At 38.1% G+C, this 21,361-nt stretch overlaps 1 protein-coding gene across 1 annotated transcript in view; it reads left to right on the top strand.

Annotated features, from left to right (window-relative positions):
- The window catches only part of ADCY1 (adenylate cyclase 1), a 158,692-nt gene that overhangs the window by 78,957 nt on the left and 58,374 nt on the right, over positions 1-21,361 (top strand). The window contains exons 4-5 of the mRNA XM_050891589.1: positions 2,485-2,596; positions 17,986-18,113. Of these exons, the coding sequence (XP_050747546.1) occupies positions 2,485-2,596; positions 17,986-18,113 (240 nt within the window). The remainder of the gene's footprint in view (positions 1-2,484; positions 2,597-17,985; positions 18,114-21,361) is intronic.

Genomic DNA, 21,361 nt, shown 5'->3' with positions numbered 1-21,361 from the left:
CAATAATTACATATTTTACCTAAATTTGCAATTACATGTTCAGTTATGTATTGTGGATACTTTTATGGACTTCCCTTTTTTGTATAATTACCAGTGTTTTGAATCAAATGCTGAGGGCTAAGCATTTTTTAAATGTTTAAAGGATTAGCAAGGATCCCGTACTGACTTATTAAGGTAGCCGTATGTAAAATAACTTTCCTTTTAGCTGAATAATTATGCATGAATGTATTTCCTGTGCTCTGTGCTTAACTAATTGAGAGGTTTTAATGTAAGTGTACATGTCAGCAGTGTAATGGTTGCTCTGTTAGTTGTTAAGACATTGTTATATAGTCTCCACAAACACTGGACACTTCTGGTTTGTGTGTATGTGTATGTTCTTCATTGTTAAAGACCTTGGTAAACAGATAACATTGTTATTGCCTTAAAGGCCTAACCCCCCACCTCAAATGCTGATTTTTTTCAGCTGGACATTTGTTGGTGCTGCGGGAGATATTACTATTACCGTAAGTGGAAAAAAAGTGGACTGCCATATTTAAAATGGAAATAGAAAAATAAAAACAATCAAAATGTAGAATGTGCAAAGGATGAGATGTAAAATGGCAGAGAGGCTAGCAGAAGCTGTTATTATAAAATAGCATCTACACTCCCCCTCCATACTAACAGTATTAAAACCTGGAAACTACATGACATGTTGGATTGCAGCAGTTGTAGTTGTTGTTTTTTCCTCTCTGTCTTTTTCAACTGTATGAATTCTGATGTGAATTCGGGTCATAAAGCAAATGGGTCATAAAGCAAACTGTATGAAAGACCTTGATGCACATTTAAGTACATGCAAAAATCTTCAAGGAATTTAGGAGGGTGATTTGATATTAACTGATGAATTTCCAGAAAGACCAGCCTAGGGCTGTCAAACAACAAGGATTTCAATCCAGAATTAAGAGAATAACTAGATCTCCATGAGCAAATATGCAGAGCACTTTGCTGGTGTTATTGCACTCTATTAATGCCTTTTACCTTACCCATCACTTGGTTGGTTCACATTCATGACAGCAGAGATACAAATCAGTAAAATTAACTAAATGCTGAATGTTTCATTTTAAGAAGCCTTTTTGTTGTGTTTAAACAGCATAGGAATGGAATAGCTATTTTTTCCCTGAACCGGGGCCATCTTGAGCAATATTTTCATGAAGCATGCTCAAAGGAGAAGTGAGTGGGGAGACTGCCCCAAGGATTAACATGACAACGTAGAGGCTTTGTTTGTAGATTAAAACCATTGAACTTTGGATGAGTCAGTTTTCTGCTGGGATACGTTACCTAACTTTCTCTGGTGGACAAGGGATTTTAGCAACTGGGTTAAATGAAATTATAGAAACAGAAGCTGAGTCAGGAGTTGTATTTCCTCTTTTTTGTAGCTTATTGGGAGAGTTCAAACTTGGTTAAGGTGAACGGGAAACTAGACTTGTTAGTCCTGCTTTTCTAGCATCTGCTATTTTATCTATGGAGTGAAGGTTTGTTGAGGGGAAGGGGAGTACGTAATGCTTAATTTAACTTTCAGTTTGCAAGCTGAGTTTTACACTATGTCAAGTATACCTAGGCCAGGTAGCATGGGACTGTTTGTTAGCATTTGCATAAATAAAGACTTGTTTGACATTTATAGTCTGAGTGTTGGAGATAAATGCATTACGTTCATGCAGTGGGCTCCGGGCCTCTGCCAACGAAGGAATCTAAATAATTAAAAGGATCAGAGCTCCATACTCTCTCGAGTTTCAGGATCTACACAAGAATTTTTATTCTCTCTGTCACAGTAGTATCTGTGCTTCTTTCAACTATCTCCCTTTATCATCACAGATGGGTAGGGATTGTTAAGGCAGATTAAACTGTGGACATTAAAACCTTGCTGACGTTGATGGAAGATGGACACTTACCTGAGCCATGCAGCACAGTACAGAGAAGCCTGGCCTGACACTGTGGATGCTAGCTCCTCACAGGGAGCAGTAAGACCGCGTCACAGAGCTACCGTACGCAAGTTACTAACTCCTGTCTTTCAGTACTTAGTAAACCTCATGCAAGGCTTATCAATTTGACTGTGGAACTCTACCAGTGCAAAAACTGTCTTTGAAACCAATCGAGCTCAGAAGATCCCAGCTGTAAAAAGGAGAAGCAATTGTTCTCTGTGCTCCTGGAGTGCTCATGGGGGAACCTCATGAATGAGATGCTTTGCCATATCTACACCAGATAGGTATATAAGATAGGTATATAAGCATTGAAAGTGTCCCAGGATTCTCTACAACAGTTGACAACACCAGACTGATGCCTATTTGTCTGAATCTTTGCCATTTTTGTTCCAACTAGCCCTTTATTGGTAGCATTTCAGGGCTTGTTTGAGTTTGTGCTTTGGGTCACATTCATGCTATAAGAGAGGGTAACAAGAATGTGAAGATGTCTTCTGTACTGATATCTCTGTGTGTTTTTCCTTCTTTACAGCATTTTGTTTGCAGACATTGTGGGGTTCACTAGTTTGGCATCACAATGTACTGCCCAAGAGCTGGTGAAGCTGCTGAATGAGCTCTTTGGCAAATTTGATGAATTAGCTACAGTAAGTACAACATCCTTATTTCAATTTAATTTAAATTCCTTTCTGAAAAATGATGCATGAGTTACACATGTTAGAAATCTGTAATAAACTGATTTAGCCCTGTGTGTCATGAATTTCTAAAGCTTCCATTTTTTATTAATATTCTGGAGAGAAAACAGTCTATTTTAATTGTTTAGGAAAGAAGTTTAAGTTGTTATTTTTAAATATACTTTTCTTCCCCCTCCTTGGAGGCTATCAGTGTTCTTCATTGGTTTTGTTTGCACAAAATAGAGAAAATATTTCAATGTTTACATTTCTATCCTGCATGGAAAAGAACAGGATAAGGCAAAATATGAATATTTGCAGTATGGCATAAAACTACTTTCTGTGATAATAAGAAGCTAGAGAGTAAAATTAGTTCTTCACAGAGAGCACTCCTTGTCACAGAAATGATGGTAGCTTTTCAGAGAGGCTCTTGTAGGCAAAATGGGATCCATATCATAACTGATGCTTATGTTTTGGTCATTGCACTTACATTGTGCCAGATTCCCCAAGGAAAAGAAAATCAGATAAATGCTCCTTGCCTGTAACTCCTAGCAGTCTAATGGTACCACAAACATTTGACAAGAAATGAGAGGAATGGATGTGCCTGAAAAAGTCACACATCTTGTTTCAAGTTACATTTAACAATATGCTGAAAATGTGTTTTCCCCCTGAACAAAGCAAAACTTCATCAAATCTATCTTGTTTGCCAGCCATGTCCTCAGAGCCTTCATTGCTGAGAAGTATCATCTCCACATAAATTATGCTCCTCCACTATCTAGCTATCTTGTCTTCAGAGACTGTGCAGCAGCCTAGAGAACATATTTCTCCAGGTCCCCAACATAAGCAGCATCTACATTTTTTCAGTCCAAACTCACTTCTCCTTGATGTAGTCTTCCACATGAGAGATCTGAAGCCTGTGGACACTTTGCATCTATGGCTCCCACTTGATAAACAGCTCTCAAGGCACCAAGGAGAAAGAAATCTTTTGCTCCACAAGATGCCAGGGTTGAGGAAGACCTATTCTTAGTTAAAGGGGTTATCATTTGATCAAGTGCTATGTCCTGATTTGCACTAGATGTTAAAGTCATAACAGAGAGGAACTGTTACGTGTTCCCCTTTTCCAAGAAAAACAGAAGATTAACTTAGATGTTGAGTAGAGATGCAATGGAGGTGTGGTTTTTTGCTATGAATTTGTAACACACTCATAAGCCTTTGTGTAACCAATTCATTACTGGAACTACTGTCAGTGCCTCATAGAGAGTGCAGGTCCGCAGCCCAGAGTACTTCATAGATGTATACTGGTGAGAGCCAAACCCCCAGGGTGATTAGTGGAAGGGTATTTGAATATCAAAGATAGTATGTAGGGACGATAAGGGACTCAGAATCATGACATGTCATCTATCCTGATATAAGGCATAAATCACTGGTCTTTACATAGGTGGATGGGCCACCTTTACTTAACCCAGAAAAGAAACATGGATAATTTATGCATGTGTTTGATAAATAGAAATAAAAGGGACTGCCATGTAGATGATCATTGGCAAGAGCTTAAATGGCTTACAAAGTTCAAATAGTCTCCTTACTTTAATTTCTTTACTGAATTTCATCCTCCAAATGTCAACCAGCCATCTAATAAGCTCTTTTAACACTTATAACGCTATCATTTGTGGAGTCGTCATAGCCATGAAACACCAGGCAATGTAATAACACAGGCGTACCGTGACATAACACAAGATCACACATGTGCACACAGAAATGCACATGCATATGACATGTGACATGGCACTGAAGCCAGGGAGATGGCTACTGCACCATGCTTGCTCCCTTAGCAGTGGCCAGGTGCAGCCAACTGGAGGCGTCAGTGACACATGAACCCAGGGCACCAGGCAGATGCCAGCATTTGGTGCGAGGTCAGTTGTTTGTCAGGCAAGAAGCAGATCAGAGATAGCGGAGGAGCTAAAAAGCCTTAGCTTTTCTGTTCAGCTTGCATCATTCTTTTTCCAAATTTGAAAATAAATCTCATGGTTTCTTTCATCTATGTGAGGAAGATTTGTTATTTACTTGTCCTTCTAGTTCAGACTGCTGCATCAGGGTGTGATTAAGGACAGAACATATGAGCTTTGCTTGGTGCCTTCTGATGTGGTAAAGGGATACTTATTATTGTGTCTTCTGCAGTCAGAAGAAATGTGCTGAGAAGTGTAATTTTTCAGAGAGTTTTTGATCTCTTGGTTAAAACAACTTCTAGATATTCATTATTAGGTCAAAACAGAGGACTGGGCTGATTTTAAAACAGTTCTGTGCTTTAGTATTCAGAATGATGAAGGAGGAAACTGCAGGGACTTTAAAGAAAAATGTAATGGTGATAGCTATGTTCCCTGTGACTACTAAAGTGTCATCAGTGAGTGTGCATGCTGCGTGCTGCTGCTTCTTAGGAAGCAATGTCAACTGGAAGGGGCAGTTTATGATAACCCTTGTTAAAACAATTGTCCTGTCTTAAAACTGTAATGCTTAAAAAAATCCCTGTCACCACTGTGGGAAGTGTAGTAAGTGTAAGGAAGCATGTATTTGCTAGGAGTCTCATGAAGAGTCTTGGCATTTTGGCACATCGACACATCGTAGGAATAGTGAGTCTTTGCTTTTTGACAGTATAGCTCTGAAGCTGACCAGAACCAGGTGCTTCAGACAAGCATAAAAAATTCTTGTTGAGATATCTGGGACAATTTAATCCTGAAGTTTGTCCTTCTGACATTTACAAGTTGGTTTATGCTTTTTAGCATTAGATTTTTCTCTCTTTCTATATGCTGTTTGTTTGATTTTTTTGGTAAGGAAATAGTTTTGCTCTTTTTGAAATGCTAGGCCTTTTTTTAAATGACAATAGCTTCAAATATAGTTACAGCTCCTGACAGGGAGTTCTGAAGGCAAACCTTAGGTTTCAATTTAATGTTATTCAACTCCTTTGAAAGTTTGCTTGTGCATTCTGTTAATAGAGAGGGAAGAAAATTCCTGATCTTCTTACTCCCTACTAGAAATGATTTGTACTTTTATCTGTCCTTTCTTTTTTATTCACCTCTAGAGAAAATATGTTTTTCAAATGCTTATCTTGTACAGGTTATTTTAGATTGTAAATCACTGAGTCTTTGTACTCTGTTAGGAGAAGAGGTAATCAGAATACAGTACTTAAAATGATGGCATGTTTTCTGTTTTCACAATAGCACTGTTTGGTTTCTTAAAGAAACAATCTTAGGTGGTCATATTTTATATAGGACTTTGTGGTCCTCTTAATAACTCTTGAGTCTATGGGCCAACTTCAGTCACTTTGAAGAAAGGAAAGTGAGTCTCAAAAATATAAAGCTAACCAAAAATGATTGACAATATTAGGAGCCTTGTGGGAGTGTAACTTCATCCTAGACAGACATCAGAGAATCCACATGGAGAGACGCTGTTATGAATGCCTCAGTGTTCATTTGTATGTCGGGTTACTGAAGTACTTGTAATGTCACAGTCTTTAGGCACCCTGATTTTCTACAAGCATTTTGGATAAGTTTGCCCATGCAGAGGTTCTCCTGGGACTGTACACAAAAATAGCAAGCCACCTTCCTGAATGTATGCAGTTAGTTAAATTTCTTATAAGGCCTATGAATAGTTCAAATAGAAAGAATTATTTTGCATTAATTTCTACTGGATTTTATCTGCTGTTCATGCTTAGTTTTCAGGCTGTTACTTCTGAAGTTTCTCAGTTCCTTCCACTTTTGGTTAAGCAAGAGTGGCTTTGTGCAGTCTCAGATTTTGCCCTAATGATAGTCATTCTGCATTACATATTATCAATGAATGCTTTAAACGACTGATCTTTGCATGAGGTCTTCAGATGCCTTGCAATTAACCTTCAACACTATAGCTAGCTTCCAGTTTGTCATTCTTCAGCTTACTTGTAAGACTGACAAATTTTAATGAGATATAATCATTTGTATTGTGTTGTTTTTATGTTCCCAAGGAATTCTTGGACACATGACACTTAGGCTGGGTGCCTTGCTACTACTTTAATGCACTGTATATTTCAGTGCATTTTCTCTTCATGCTTTAGCTGTGGCATGGATTTACTGTGGAAGAGGGAGGTTCTCAAGGCTGCAGTTACCCAAGTAGCATCACACAGAGTTGCACATGCCCCTGCTCGAGTGCTGTCATGGTCACAGCTCCACTACCTTGTGATACAGTTCAGCTATACGCAAAATATTTTACCTGTAATAAGTCATCTTAATAGAAAAGAGGAGGCATTTCTCCAGCATCCTGCATCATAATGAAACAGGTTTGCTTTTTAGAGAAGTTTTGATCTTCAATTGTTCTTTTCTTTGGTAGATTTTTCTCACATACTTCCTGCATCTAATCTACGTGGGTTAATTATTTGTGTTTACGGTTATTTCCCTTTCACATTCCATGTTACTGCATCTTGGACTTCTAAGACTTTCCATTTACAAGTGGATAAGGATAAATAAAGTTTAGGCTCTTTTCAAAGGACATTACTAGAGGATTTTGATATTCTGAATGAAAGATCTTATTTGTTAGTGCCACTTTTGGCATCTCATCTATTGGCCATACTGACACACACCACTTCCTTGTTCTTTCCATTTGCAGTTATGTATACCTTCAGGCTTTGTCATTTGTAGGCTGAGTCTATTTTTATTTCTTTCCATTTTAATTTAGTATCTTTTCCTGATTATCTTCTTAGCTTTTAACAATTTTTACTTTCCAAATTTCAATGTTACTGAAGTGGCTTTTTGTACCTGTTCAGCCTCAAGGATATTGAACTTAACAACGTTGCTTCTGAGCCTTAGGCAAAGAGTCAGTAAGTAATATTTTTAATCAGCCTCTGTGTTATTTTTTTTTAACTGTGTCAAGAACAGTCAGTTCTTTGCTGTGCTTTGAACTAGCTATTCCTAGAAGCAATCACTTTAAGAAATTGATTCTATTGAATCTATAGAATGCTTTTAGCTTATATGAAGATAATTACGATGTATTTTTAAAATATAAAATGAACAAAGTTTTGTGGGCTGGTTAAGATGGGAAAGTTAGTGCTGGAAAACATCGATATAAACTTACAGCACGTAACCCTTCTTTGTGGAAATTGGTAAGTGTGCACTAGGGGGGGATATTTACAAAGGCTAATTTTAAGGAGACTTGTCTCCCTAAGTTCCCTTGATAGTCAGTGCAGACACAGGATCCCACTGAGGCAGATCATACGCGTAAGCTTGAGTCTGGTTCTGAACAGTCATCTGGAGAGGTCTCCTAGAGAGACCTAAGGAAGTAAGCTTTCTTAAATTAAAGTGGTTTTAATGAATATGCCTGTGGCTCTATAGGATCAGGGACTAATTATACGTGTATGGTATGAAGCTAACTAAAGTAAGTGTCTGTGGGGCAGTTTTCCAGGGAGGAAGATAATGTCACACACTTTAAGTATTGTAGGAACATATAAATGGGGAGGTACCGCAGAGGTTAGGTCTTGCCTAACCTCCTTTATGGTACTTTTTAGGTAAGAGGATACTGTGCTTGGTATGCCAATTCTCTGTCATAACTCTTGTCATGATTTGCATGCTTGTGGTAAATTAACAAATTCTTCCTGACTTTGTATTCTGCAAATCTGAGATTTGCATCTTTGTATTTGTGTCTGTGTTGGATTGTCCTGATCAGCTTCAGATGCCTGCAGTGTGGGTATTTGTACTGAAACTAATTGTTTTGACTCCTTGTCCAGTTAGAATAGAGAAAGGTATTTCTGGAGTTCAATATGTGTCATCCAAGGGGGATGTCCAATTGCACTCCGGAAGTGCCTGTTTCACTTCATTGTTGTAGAGGCAGTTTGACTGATAACCCAGGTGCCTATTTTAGCTGTCTAATGTGGTCTGCATACACAGTCCTACCTGGAGTCCTTTGCCGATGCACAGATCTGTTATGCGGGGCATAGCAGTGCATCAGGGGAGCAGTTGTCAGGACCTCTCCTCAGCCTGGGGGTGACCATACCTCCTGCACTGGAGTCCAGAAGCACTATCCTCAGAGCAGTCAGCTTTGCTCTTCTCAAATCAGACTTTTTATCTCCTTGAAGTCAATGGAAATCTTTCTGGAAACTACTTTCTTTATAGCCAGCTGTGTACAATATCTTTCTAGTTCTTCTCATGCGGTCATTTTTCAGTAATTCTGCCAAGCGGAGGGGAATGGCCATTTCCAGCGGTTAGGTCTTGAAGATTTCCTATGCTTTTTTGTTTGGAGCATGACTGAATTTCATACTTTTGTTGGTGCACAAATGTCACAGTTTTTTAAAATCCTGTCTATTGTGTTGTTTCCAGAAGAATCTGGAAAAATATCCATTTCCTGAAATTTAGAGCATAGTTTTTCAACATTTTATAGTGTATTTGTTTTAGGCTTGTTTCTCCTGTGATATTCCTCTTCATAAAAAGGCAGCATCTTAAAGGATACTTCATGAAAGCTGGGAAGGAGACAAGCATGCATATCAGTCAGGATGATTGTGTAAAATATTTGTGTGTGGTGGGTTGACCTTGGCTGAACGCCAGGTGCCCACCAAGCCGCTGTATCATTCCCCTCCTCAGCAGGACAGCAAAGGAAAGCAAAAGATCTATCCTCTGCTTCCCATCAGCAGGCGATGTCCGGCCATTTCCCAGGAAGTAGGGCTTCAGTACGCATAGTGGTCGCTCCGCAAGACAAATGTCGTAATAACAAATGCCCCCCCTCCTCCTCCTTTCTCTTAGCTTTTATTGCTGAGCAGACATCATATGGTATGGGATATCCCTTTGGTCAGTTGGGGTCAGCTTTCCTGGCTATGTCTCCTCCAAAGATCTTGCCCACCCCCCAGCCTACTGATGAGGGGGGGAATATTGGAGAGACAGCCTTGATGCTGTGTGAGCACTGCTCAGCAGTAGCCAAAACGCTGATGTGTTAGCAACACCTTTCCAGTTAGCAATACAAAGGACAGCACTATGAGGGCTGCTATGGGGAAAATTAACTCCATCTCAGCCAGACCCAATACATCTTGTTAAAATCCTTTTTCGTCTCCAAGTAAATTAACATATATGACTATTAAATACTTTCTCATTCTCTGCAACTAAAAACATTTAACCTTCTAGTTTTGTAAAATTACTCTCCATGTGGAGTAGGGAAGGAATTTATTGTGAGAATGGGAATGCACAGAAAAGGTAGGCTAATAACCAGTAGGTTATTGCAGGTCAGCATATATAATTGCCAATAAAATTGAGGGAAAGCATTTGAAGCAAAATATTTTCCTTTTTATAGCTAGCCTGAATAAGTCTACATTTATTCATGCACGATATGGCTCCCATGATGGTAGATAATTTGTCATGACTTCACAAATACATCACTAAATTACAAGCTTACATATGCTCATCTGGAGATGGCCAGCTTTCCTCAATCAGAGCCTACCAAGCCATTTTCTGTGGTACTTCCTATACTGTAACCAGATTTGTTTTCCTTTCCTATTATTTCTGCCACTCTGTAGAAGCTCTTTTTGTTAAGTCTATACTAACTGTTATTGCTATGAGTATGTCTTCATTACCCTGCTAAATTGAACTCTATAGAGTATTGCAGTTAGCTCATTCTCAAGGTTTTTTATGCTGGGACTAGCAGATGTGCAAGAACTAGCATAAGTTGGTAAAGTTACTATTTGCAGACATTATACCATTAAAAGGTTATCAAAATAGTTGTTTCCATTTTTAAACCCACAGTTCAAAACCTGGGTGAAAAGAAATGCTAAAATGTGTATGCAGTAATTGACAGGATTCAATGAAATTTTCTAACGGGCTGCACAGTTTTCAAATGTGTATTATCACTATTGGCACACTGCAATGTAATGGAGCTGGTGGTAATTTCCATGTCACTTCATTACACTCCAGATTTGACTATGAAGTTTATCTTAGAAACTGGCTTCAATAATCTCTCATATGTTGTGGTCCACATTCAGCATAGTTATTAAAATAGATTTGGATACTACACAGAGAAACCATGTTGGTAAATCTTTTTGTTTTACTGAAAAAAACGTAAAATGATAAGTGAAATTACTGTTTGTCATTAATGAAAGTTGCAGATGGTGTGAGTAAACTCTGCATCAAGCTCTGGGGCCCCCAGCACAAGAAAGGCATGGACCTTTTAGAGTGTGTCCAGAAGAGAATAAATCAGAATGAAAATGGTCAAAGGGCTGGAACACCTCTCCTATAAAGAAAGACTGAGAGAGTTGGGGTTGTTCAGACTGAAGAAGAGAAGGCTCCAGGGAGACCTTATTGTGGCCTTTCAATATGTAAAAGGGGGCTTATAAGAAAGTCAGCAAGAGACTTTACCAGGGTCTGTAGTGATAGGACAAGGGGAAAAGGTTTTAAACTGAAAGAGAGTAGATTTAGATGCGATATAAGGAAGAAATTCTTTATGATTAGCATGGTGAGACACTGGAACAGGTTGCCCAGAGAAGTTGTGGATACAACATCCCTGGAAGTGTTCAAGGTCAGGTTGGATGGGGTTTTGAGCAACCTGATCTAGTGGAAGATGTTGCTGCCCATGGCAGGGGGGTTGGAACTAGATGATCTTTAAAGGTCCCTTCCAACCCAAACCATTCTATAACTCTGTGATTCTATGATTTTCACAGATTTAGCTGTTAGAAGTTAGCCTAAGTAGGCTCACTTAAGAGGGCCCTTTCAAAGGGGATTCAAAGTAGGGTTTTAAGGAGTGTTTTGCATGTGAATGTAAAACCATGTCTTCATCTTTTTTTGCACATATCTGTGTCTTTTGTGAATACTGCCACAGTCTAAGAGACTTTCACTGGATTGTACTTCCCATGGAATGTTTTTGGTTTTGTTTTTCTCTAAAGCTCTTCGGTGCACAAAATGGAATTATAGAGCTGAGGGAAAAAAATAGAAAGATCTTTTATGTTTTGTTTAATTTTATAAAGAAATTAAAGATAGTAGGAAAGTGTAAATATCAAAACTGTAAACTGATCTCTTACAAAGGATCTCTCCCTCTCACCATGCACTGAATTTAAATTAATAACTTGATACAGACTAACTCCATCCAATTCACTGCCTTTTCTTCTATGACTCTGAAGGAGGGTGGCTTGTCCTTCATCATTTCCTTAACAGCAGAACACTGTACTATGCCCTTCCAAATGCACTTGGAGCAATAAGGCATTCACTATACCTCTGCATAAAGGAAGGAGTGGACTAGTAATGCCAGGAACAGGTATCAACACCCAGATATCTTCTACCAGTCTGTGTTCAAATCTGTTGAAAGGGGGGGCTCAAAACTGGTGTCTGGCCTGTAACTGTCAGGCTGAGCCACCTTGGTTAGTATATCAGTAGTCCAGAGGATTAATATTAAAGTCTGCATTTATCGCGTATGTTATGTATATATGCAAGAGGATGTAGGTAAATTTGCAGACCTGTGTGTCTGTGCATGTTGTACATGCACATATATATACATGGATGCATATATTTATACAGCGTGATAGCCAAAATACAGTTTTTTTCCACTTCTGTTCTGATCTAATGGACAAATTTAATGAAATTGAATAGAGACGTCATTCCAGGTTTAGAGGATGTAGTAGAAAATACTGTTCTTTCTGCAAGATTCTTTTGTGTCTCTATACACATTTGTAATATAGATAAATTTATGTTAACTTCTAGAGTGATTCAAAGCTTTCTAATTCAATTTTCTATTGAGATTAATAGCACTTTGGCATAAAGTGTTATAAATGTTAAATATGCTGCACATGCTAAATACATCGAAAATAAGCTGCAGTGGTAACAGTGGTGAATCCTATCTTGTCCTCTCTCAAGACCTCTTTGGAAGCAGAAAGAAGTTCTAGGTTTGTGAAGAGAGATAAACAGGGAATGCATTTTATTGCTATTTTACATCTTTGGGGACTTTTAGAGGTGTTTTGCATTTTTTTCCCCCAATAGTCATTTTATACTGTAATAACTAAGAAAGGACTGTAACTGTGATGTGGTTAGTCTGGATTATTGAATTATGGCTTGGGTCCCTGAGGATTAGTGGGAGAGCTGGTATAAATTAGTGTAGTTCCTCTGAAACCCATGATGCCATGCTGATTAATATGAACTGAAAATTTGATCCCCTTTGCCTACCTGATACAAACAGTTCAGCTCTGAGCACAGCAGGCTGCTCAGAGGCAGCTGTCAGAATGTGGCTTTCCAAAAGAAAATGACTGATAAACCAAGAAGGAAGGAAAATGACGAAAAATATGAAGGGGAATAAAACACAAAAGTACTTCTTTGATGAGTCCTTTCCTCAGGGTCACTGATCTTCCTTTTGGCTCATTGAACATCTGTAAGGGAGGGTGATCATGCCCCTCTGTGGCACTGCCTGGCCCCAGTGACAAAGCTCTTGACAGCAGTGGCAGGGCCAGGAGAGTGGTGTATATTCCTTCTTCAGCCCTCGTAGTTCGCCACTGTCCCCCTAGAATTAATTCTGCTCTCAGTGAAAACTGAGCCATCAGAGACTTGCATTTTGATGGTTTCCCTCTACCCAAGACTTCTCTTCAATATGTGAAGAAAACATTGAGCTAACAGTGTTTTTTTCAGGGAGTTAGAGCAATGTTTTTTTTCCCCACAGATTCAGTTTCAGGCAGTGAATGGATGGGGGAGGTATGAAGGGTTTTTGAGCTCAAGAGCTGCTCCCTGTGCTGCCAGTGCATCTCCTTCCACTCCTCTGCTGCATGCAGTGCTGCTGTTGTACTAATTTGCAGCTATGCAGGGGCAATATCCAGAGGTCTCACTAATGCTGACGTCTGAGGTTTGGTGAGGATGCCAAAGCCTTCCCTTTGAGAGAGTAAAGCCTTCAGTGTAAGTCCAGGCCTAATAGATCTCCTCCCTTTTACCCCAACACTTAAATAGCTGAACCTGGACATGTGTTGGTTTTGGTTTTCTTTTTTCTTTTAAGACTCTAACTTTGCAATCACTAAGTATCGTAGGTAGTGACCAAACTCCTGTTCACATGTTTCTAGCCTAAACAAAACTAAATGTTACTACTGCTCACATCCAAGAGCATTCTAGGAGAGTGTAAGACTGGTAGGGTCTGAGTTAGGGGAAACGGGAATCACTGCTTATGCATCTTTTTGTAGGCCTTATTAATCTTTTCTCTTACTCCGCACAGCACAACTAAATCCAAATTGGCTGAATATGGTAAAGAATCTTTTTATGTACCTTAGCTGACGCAGTTTTTATTAGTAGGAACAGCAAAAAAAAGTCTTTAATTTATGGATAAATAAAATCCCTCCTACTCATAGACTGTGATTCCAGGAGGGTAGGACAGTAAAAGTCTGAAGAGCACACCTGCAAATTAGATTGCTAGCAGGCTTGCAGAAAGAGAAATGGATGTGTATAATAAGCATAAAATATATTGTAATTAAGTCACACAGAGTCAGACTCATCATTGGTGTAATTCTACTGCAGTTAGTGGAGTTACAAGAGAGAGAAGTTCAATGTTTAGCTTTTAAAATCTTACTGTTTAAAATTGTAGTCTATCTGACCTTCCTTTTTGGCTCACTTTGATAGGTGCTCATACACCATGATGACACGAGTGTGTAGAAATACATAGATAGTTGCAGTGACAGAAGGCAGAGCAGGGACTCTTTCCTGCATTAGTATCTGCCAGCTCTAAAATAAATAAAAGCTTTAAAGAGGCTCTTCTTCTACCAGACAGTGTTACAAGAAACAAAAATAATGTACTGAGCATCCCTGACTTTGGATCTATTCATGTAACAAACAATTACTTACTTGGATAGCCTATAAAAAACAAAAACAAAATACCCCAAAAATCCCAACAGCGACAAGAAGGATTGTTGCAATCTGACAGCTGAGAAAGATCCTCCTTTAAAAGACTTTGCACTTATCTAGTACAATCTCTCTGTTCAAGAGAACACCTAGCTGTCTGCTTATGTATTCTGCTGGGAGAGGTCTGAAAGCTCCTTAAATTTTGTTATTTCTTTGAGACAACCTTTTTTGATATTTTTTTTTTTTTTTACAAACTGTAAATTCTTTTCCCTTCACTTTTGATTAAAAAAAAACCCCTTATCCTGAGTATACAAAACAATATTTGACTTGTATAGTACAAGAATATGGAGTTAATGGTCCGAATTTCCAGTTTTGCAGCCTAAGTTGGCAGACTTCACTCTTTCTGCAAAATACGTTTAAATAAAGAACTACAACAACAAAAACCCAGAGTTGTTTGAAACAGAAGGCCCTGCGCCGTTCTGCCTAACAGATAGGTAGAATGAACTGCTTTATAAAGTGCTTGTCTGAAAGTGTAAAGCTCTCCAAGCTAGGCTTCCACGTCACACTGACAAGCTCTGTGACTGACAGTTGTGCCAGAGGGACTTCTGCAGATCCGCTTGGGAACGTCGCAGTAAGGCACCGCAGGTGGGCAAGCTGCCTGGCTAATGCAGTGCTAGCAATCTCTGGTGCTTTTTATCATGTCCATAAAACCAAATTATCAGCTGTTTCTAAACAGATGTTGCTTGTACCAACTGTGACTAGAATTTGTAACTATCACACTTGAATTCATCACTGTCACAAATGTGAAAAATATTGCTAAGTCAAGGGCTTCTTTGGAAGTTGCTGAAGAAACAAAACAAAGAGAGGGAAAGGGTTTGTTTTGTTAATTTGCATATCAATCCATAAAAGATTGCTCTTACAAAGCTGGACTGCGTCTCCTTCCTGGAAGTCTGCCTCACATGTCGAGAAAAAGAAAACAATTTTTCTAGAGATTACTGTATATTAATTGATTATTATAAATAAGGACAGTGAGGATAACATCTGATAAAGAACAGAGTGGTGGTTTCAAAAACAGCAGGTGATTTAGCCATATGTCTTCCATCAAAATTAATATCTCTCCAGAAAATGCTGTAGTCCTTATTTTCTTTTTATTTTATTTTTCTCCTGCACAAGTAATAAACTGACTTGGAAAAGTGGTAATGGATCAAGCTCTGTTCTGGTTTTTTTCCTTTCTTAAACTATATACCAGGCTGCTAGGCTGTGCTGTGCCAGTCTGACAGTAATTTTGTCTATCCCATTATAAAATATGCAGTACTGCTCTATAGCACAGTAAGCTCTCTAACAAAACACGTCATGAGAAATGAGCCATTTTGGAGGCAGACACTGAATAGGAGAGAACACTGATCAATTAACACATACTTATTGTCCACCCCAGATTACTGAAATGGCTTTTCTGAATAACTTTCGGCTGGGTCAAACAGTCATTGCCTGGCCACAAATCATGCATACCAAATTTGAAGATGAAAAGGGCTTTATAGAGAATTATAAGGTGTGGGCCAAAACTGGATTTATTTTGGAAAGTAGGTTCCAGCTTTAACTACTGAGTATCCTCTACTGCTTCAAGATTTGCCCACAATTTTAAAAAAATGGCTTATTTAGTAGTTTCTACTAAAAAACTTAGTAGTTTCTATTAAAAAACTTAGTGGTTTCTGTCCAGAAACCTTGAGCTGGAAGACCTGTTTGTGTCAGGATAGATTTTGAGGTCTGCATATTACTTCATGTGCATTAATAATTATTTTACTTATATAATATCGTTTAGCCAAGGATCTCAAAATACCCAATTAAAACTCTAAGTAAAATTGGTGAGGCATTTTGTGGCTATAGGCTGTGGGAATACTCCAAGGCCTCGATGATAATGCTTCTAGAATAATTAGATTATAATGCTTCTAGAATAATTATGCTCACATTCATTAAAATATATATTAGCAATGATAATTAGTGGTATATTTAAAATCCTGCTGTACAGCAGAAGAAATGTTAAGTAGTCACTCTTAAAAAAGCCTTTTCTACTAGTTAAGCATACCCAAAAAGATGGCTTGCTTCTTTGATTCAAGATCTGAATTTACTGCTTAATTTATAAAAAGAAGTAGACAAACCAATTTTCCCAAACAGTGTTATCATGCCTTCTTCCATGCCTGAACAGAGGTAATTCTCATTTTATAATATTTGTTCAATACTTGGAAACATTTACAAAGAAGACAGGCATGGGAATGCCTGCAGCTGGAAGAGTGTGTAATAACAAGCCCTGAATGCTGGTGTATGACACGTCAGAGAGAAAGGGATCGCTGTAGGCATAACCATTGCTTCTGAGCTGGAATATGGGTAATGATGTGGATAGTGTGATCAATTCAGGAAGGCTTTGATTCTTGTAGGCAGGAGACTGGATGAGAAAATGTGCCTGTATGAGAAGCTGAACCAGTATGATTAGCTCATTTTTTTTCAGAAATTTTAAATTCCCCCACCACTGCCCTCCCTCTTTTTTTTCCCTTTTCTTTGCCACTGAAGTAAAGTCTATATAGCACACTGCTGAGGGAGGAATCAGATTTTTGTTAATCCTCTCTCATCATATTCACAACAGCTAATTTTGCATGGTGCTTACTGGCATAGTCCCAGTTGTGTAAATTGGATTCATTTAATCAGATTATTTACTTTTCTGTGCCGTACTCTAAATGGGTAGAAGTTGCCATAGTCTAGCTGCAAGGGATACCATCATCTCTTCATGTCTCCTCATTGTTTATTAGTTAAAGGCACTGCTTTGTTAAAGGCATTTTGTTATGCTCTCTCTGTTTAGAAATAAACTTTCTGCTCAGACCGATGTAGCAATCATCACATGCCATCATTGGTTTTTCAAAATGGGAGAGATTTAGCCAGATCTTTTTGGCTGTAGAAATTAAATTGTATGCAAACAGGAGAAAAATTCGATGGTAATGCAAGCTGACTGTATCTTCTGATCTGCAAGTGTGTCATATTTACACTGATCATGTTGTATTGTAAATCGTGATTTATGAATTGGTAATGCACAAATGTGTGTACCTTTACAGATAAATACATCATCTTTCCTGGTAAGTCGGAACTGGATTTGAAACAAAAGCTTCTCAGAATACAAACATTTCCTGATATTCAGTAGTGGTTTGGCTTCAGTCTTTTGGTTTGGACTCATACAGAAATGAAGTCTCATTGAAAATCTTGAATTCATAATGACCTAACATGAGGACAAGGGAATAATATTTGTTCAGAACTATAATTTTAAGCAGTGTTACCCCATGTGTATTGAACAATGCAGGGCTGATCTCCAGTATATATGTGTGTATTTATAAATAAATAAATAAATAAACAAATATGTATGTTAGCTGTTCTGTAAAGGGAACCCAGATTTCAAGAACTGTAGATTACTTCATTTGACCACAAAAGGGTTCCCTGAATGATTGCATAGTATTGGAGAAGATTTTATCCTGTAAATATGGGAATATTTATATTAATAGTAAAACTTTTCCCATTCTGTTTTTATTAAAGGAAAACCACTGCAGAAGAATAAAAATCCTAGGGGACTGTTACTACTGTGTATCAGGATTGACCCAGCCCAAAACAGATCATGCCCATTGCTGTGTTGAAATGGGACTGGATATGATCGACACCATCACGTAAGTACTGCGCATGGTGAACCCATGGCATTCAGGAAGTGTATTCTCAGAAAAACAGCAGTGTCTGCTAGCACTACCCACCTAGCAATTCACACTTGCATTCAGGTCACAGGATACTGATTTTAGGAAGGGTCATTCTAGACATCGATTTTCCACTCCATTTAATTGCTGTGAGGAAAAAGTGCACAAGTATGAATATCTAGAGGAACATACACGTACTGATTAGGGGACAGAAAGGTACCGGGAAATAATGAAATATTCCTATTGCCATTTGCCACAAAGAAAGGAGTCCAATTTCTTATTTTACAGCGATAAACACTGCTCATTTTGCACAGCAGTATGTAAACTCAAAGCCAGTCGTGATGTATGCATGTTGTATATGCGTTTGTATTCTCAAAATGATACCTTGCTGATTTCTCCTTTCTGTATGTCATGTTTAAACCTTTAATTTATTCTGCTTTTCAGAAATGTAATGTGAAATTCACTTTGCTGATCAGAAGAATTTTTTTATACTTGAGAGCTCTGCATTGATCATTATTTTACCAAGGCAAAAAGTGTAAATGTGAGAGAACTGTGAATGAGCTTTTAGTGAGCTGGAGATCTATTTCATTACATAGGAGGGAAGGGATAAAGATGAGAAATTTCTTCCAACGTGTGTGTGCATGTGTGTGCATGTGTTTTATAGGGAGGCTATAGGAGTGAGTGCACACCTGTATTAGTTATGTATATAAATAAATACTGGTCAGCACAGTGCTATTACATTTGGAATGAGCTTGCACAAGTGTGTCACATCAGGGGCCTTAGCCTGTTGTATATTGGAAAGTGTTTGGCCACTGTTTCCAGAAGCCAGTTATACTTTCTCTCTGTTGTCAGCTGTTGGAATACGGAGTTGACTCAAGGTTCTGCTTCCCCTCACTTAATCCCCAAGTTTTTGCATTGTACACAGAGAAGACCTGCCTTCTCTGTGAAGGTGAATAGACCACAGTGTAATCTCAATTTAAAAATGAATAGTAAACTATTAAATAAAGAAAAAAAATTGTAGAGTAAGCAAACATAAGGCTTATGAATTCAAATTATGCATTTTTTATTTGGAACATTTCACCTTCTTTCTTGTTTCTAATAAAGCTTTTGTCACATCATATATTTCATGTCTTCCATTTGTATGTGAGGATGTTTATGCACGTATATGCACACAAAGAAGTTGTTTTTCCAAAACCAAACTGTGCTCATTTCTGGAGAGTCTTGGTGTTGTAGAAGAATGTATTGTGATCCTCTCACAGAGTTCACTATAAGTTTTGCTCAAGAGAGTTGAGTTTATCTCTATGGAAGTAATGGCTAGTTGTTCAAACCCTGCTAATACCTTAGGGGAACATGGACATTACCACACATTTTTGTTGTTTCATATCAACCTTAAACTTTTCTGTGAACCTGGATTCATTGAGCTTTGTTTGCAGAGGACTTGAAAGCATAGAAAAAAGGAGAGAAGTACTTAAAGCAATTGAAGGCTGATTCTCATTTCTAGCTCAATCCATGTTTTTTTATTATAAAGTTCATTTATAAAATCTCTCAGAGTGTGAAGAGTTGGGTAAATGAATCCATATTCTCCCTCTTATTCAATGCAAGTTCATCATCTTTGTAAACATTGTAAAATTGATAAAAGACTTTGTAATCTATGATAATATGATAGTCTATGATACTATAAAATCCTAAAAGAATATTCTAAGTCTGCAAATTATGTATATGTGCATTCTTCCAGCAGTATATGGATACTCCATTTATAAGGAAGCCTTGGCCTTTAGAAGCATAGTTAGATATACAGGCCTTGTACACATTTTCCAAAACCTTTTTTTTTTTTAAATCCCTGGGAAGCAGTAGCTGATGCTCTCATCCTCTTTTAAACCTAGCATTAATCTTTTATTCATTAGTTGTGCTGTGTTTCATGTATACAAATAAGGTAGTGATATAACTGTCTGAACTTTTCTTTTTTGAATGTTTCAGTTTTACTAATATTAGGAATGAAACATGTTCCCTTTTTATGTTATCATTTATTGGCTGCTGTCATGATAATATAAACTTGAAAAAGGAGTTGAATTAAAAAGGAAGGAATGAACTGGGACTGTTCAGCCTGGAGAAGAGAAGGCTCAGGCGCAATCTTATCATTGTATACAAATACCTGATGGGAGGGTGTAAAGAGGACAAAGCCAAACTTTTCTCAGTGGTATCCACTGTCAGGGGAAGAGGAAATGGGCACAAACTAAAATACAAGAAGTTCCATTTAAATATAAGAAAAAACTTTTTTACTGTGGAGGTGGTCAGATACTGGAGAGGTCGCACTGGAAGGTTGTGGAATTTGCATCCTTGGAGAGGTTTAAAACCCGGCTGGACACAGTCCTGGGCAACCTTCTGTAGCTGACCCTGCTCTGAGCAGGGGGGTGGTCTAGATGATTTCCAGAGGCCCCTTCCAGCACCAGCAACTCTGTGATTCTAAGTGGATGGGCTATAGTGTGTTATCTAGACATGTTTAGTCAGAAGTTGTGGTAGAAGATAACTAACTGACAATGTCAGCATTTTATTTTTTAAAGAATTCATAAATTGTAAGTCTTTAGTGTAGTCAGTGGTCAGAGCATGGTGAGAGGGCAAGATGGAGAAGAGGCAAGGTTATAAGAGAGTGCCAGATTTATTTAGGATTGTTGTATGGCTAGAGACCTATTCTGCATCCTTTGTACATAAGCACAATTAATTAATCAATCAATCCCAATTTTTTTTTTTCAATGAGGAATTAGTAGTGTAAGTAAGGACTATAAGATCCAGGCTTAACGCATATTTCTTCTCTTAGTTAAATGAATGTGCCTGTTCTGCTTATGTTAGGAAACAGGAAGATGGTGCATTCCAAGTACCATTGCCCTTGATGGCAGTATTATTTTTTTCTTTTACTGCAAGTGGAGCATCATCTGTTCAGATATTGTTGGATTCTGGGTGAGGTTCTTTTGTTGACAGAAGCATGTGGCTAAGCCAACTGCACAAAGAGCTTCAAACCAGGAAAACAGGTTCTGCTGAAGATTAGGAAAAAACTCTTCACTCCATCACAGAGACCAAAGTAAGAAGATGGATTCCCCAGATTAATTTGTTTGAAAATACGGTGAGCAAATGAAAAGGAAAGTGAACAGTTTATGATTGTAAAGTTGGAATGCAACATTTTATTTTCTGTTGGTATGATTATTAGGTGTTGTTTATCAGTCCCATGAGAC

This window comes from Gymnogyps californianus, chromosome 2 (assembly GCF_018139145.2).
Source record: "Gymnogyps californianus isolate 813 chromosome 2, ASM1813914v2, whole genome shotgun sequence".
Taxonomy (NCBI): domain Eukaryota; kingdom Metazoa; phylum Chordata; class Aves; order Accipitriformes; family Cathartidae; genus Gymnogyps; species Gymnogyps californianus.
This window is presented reverse-complemented; position numbering and strand designations above follow the sequence as displayed.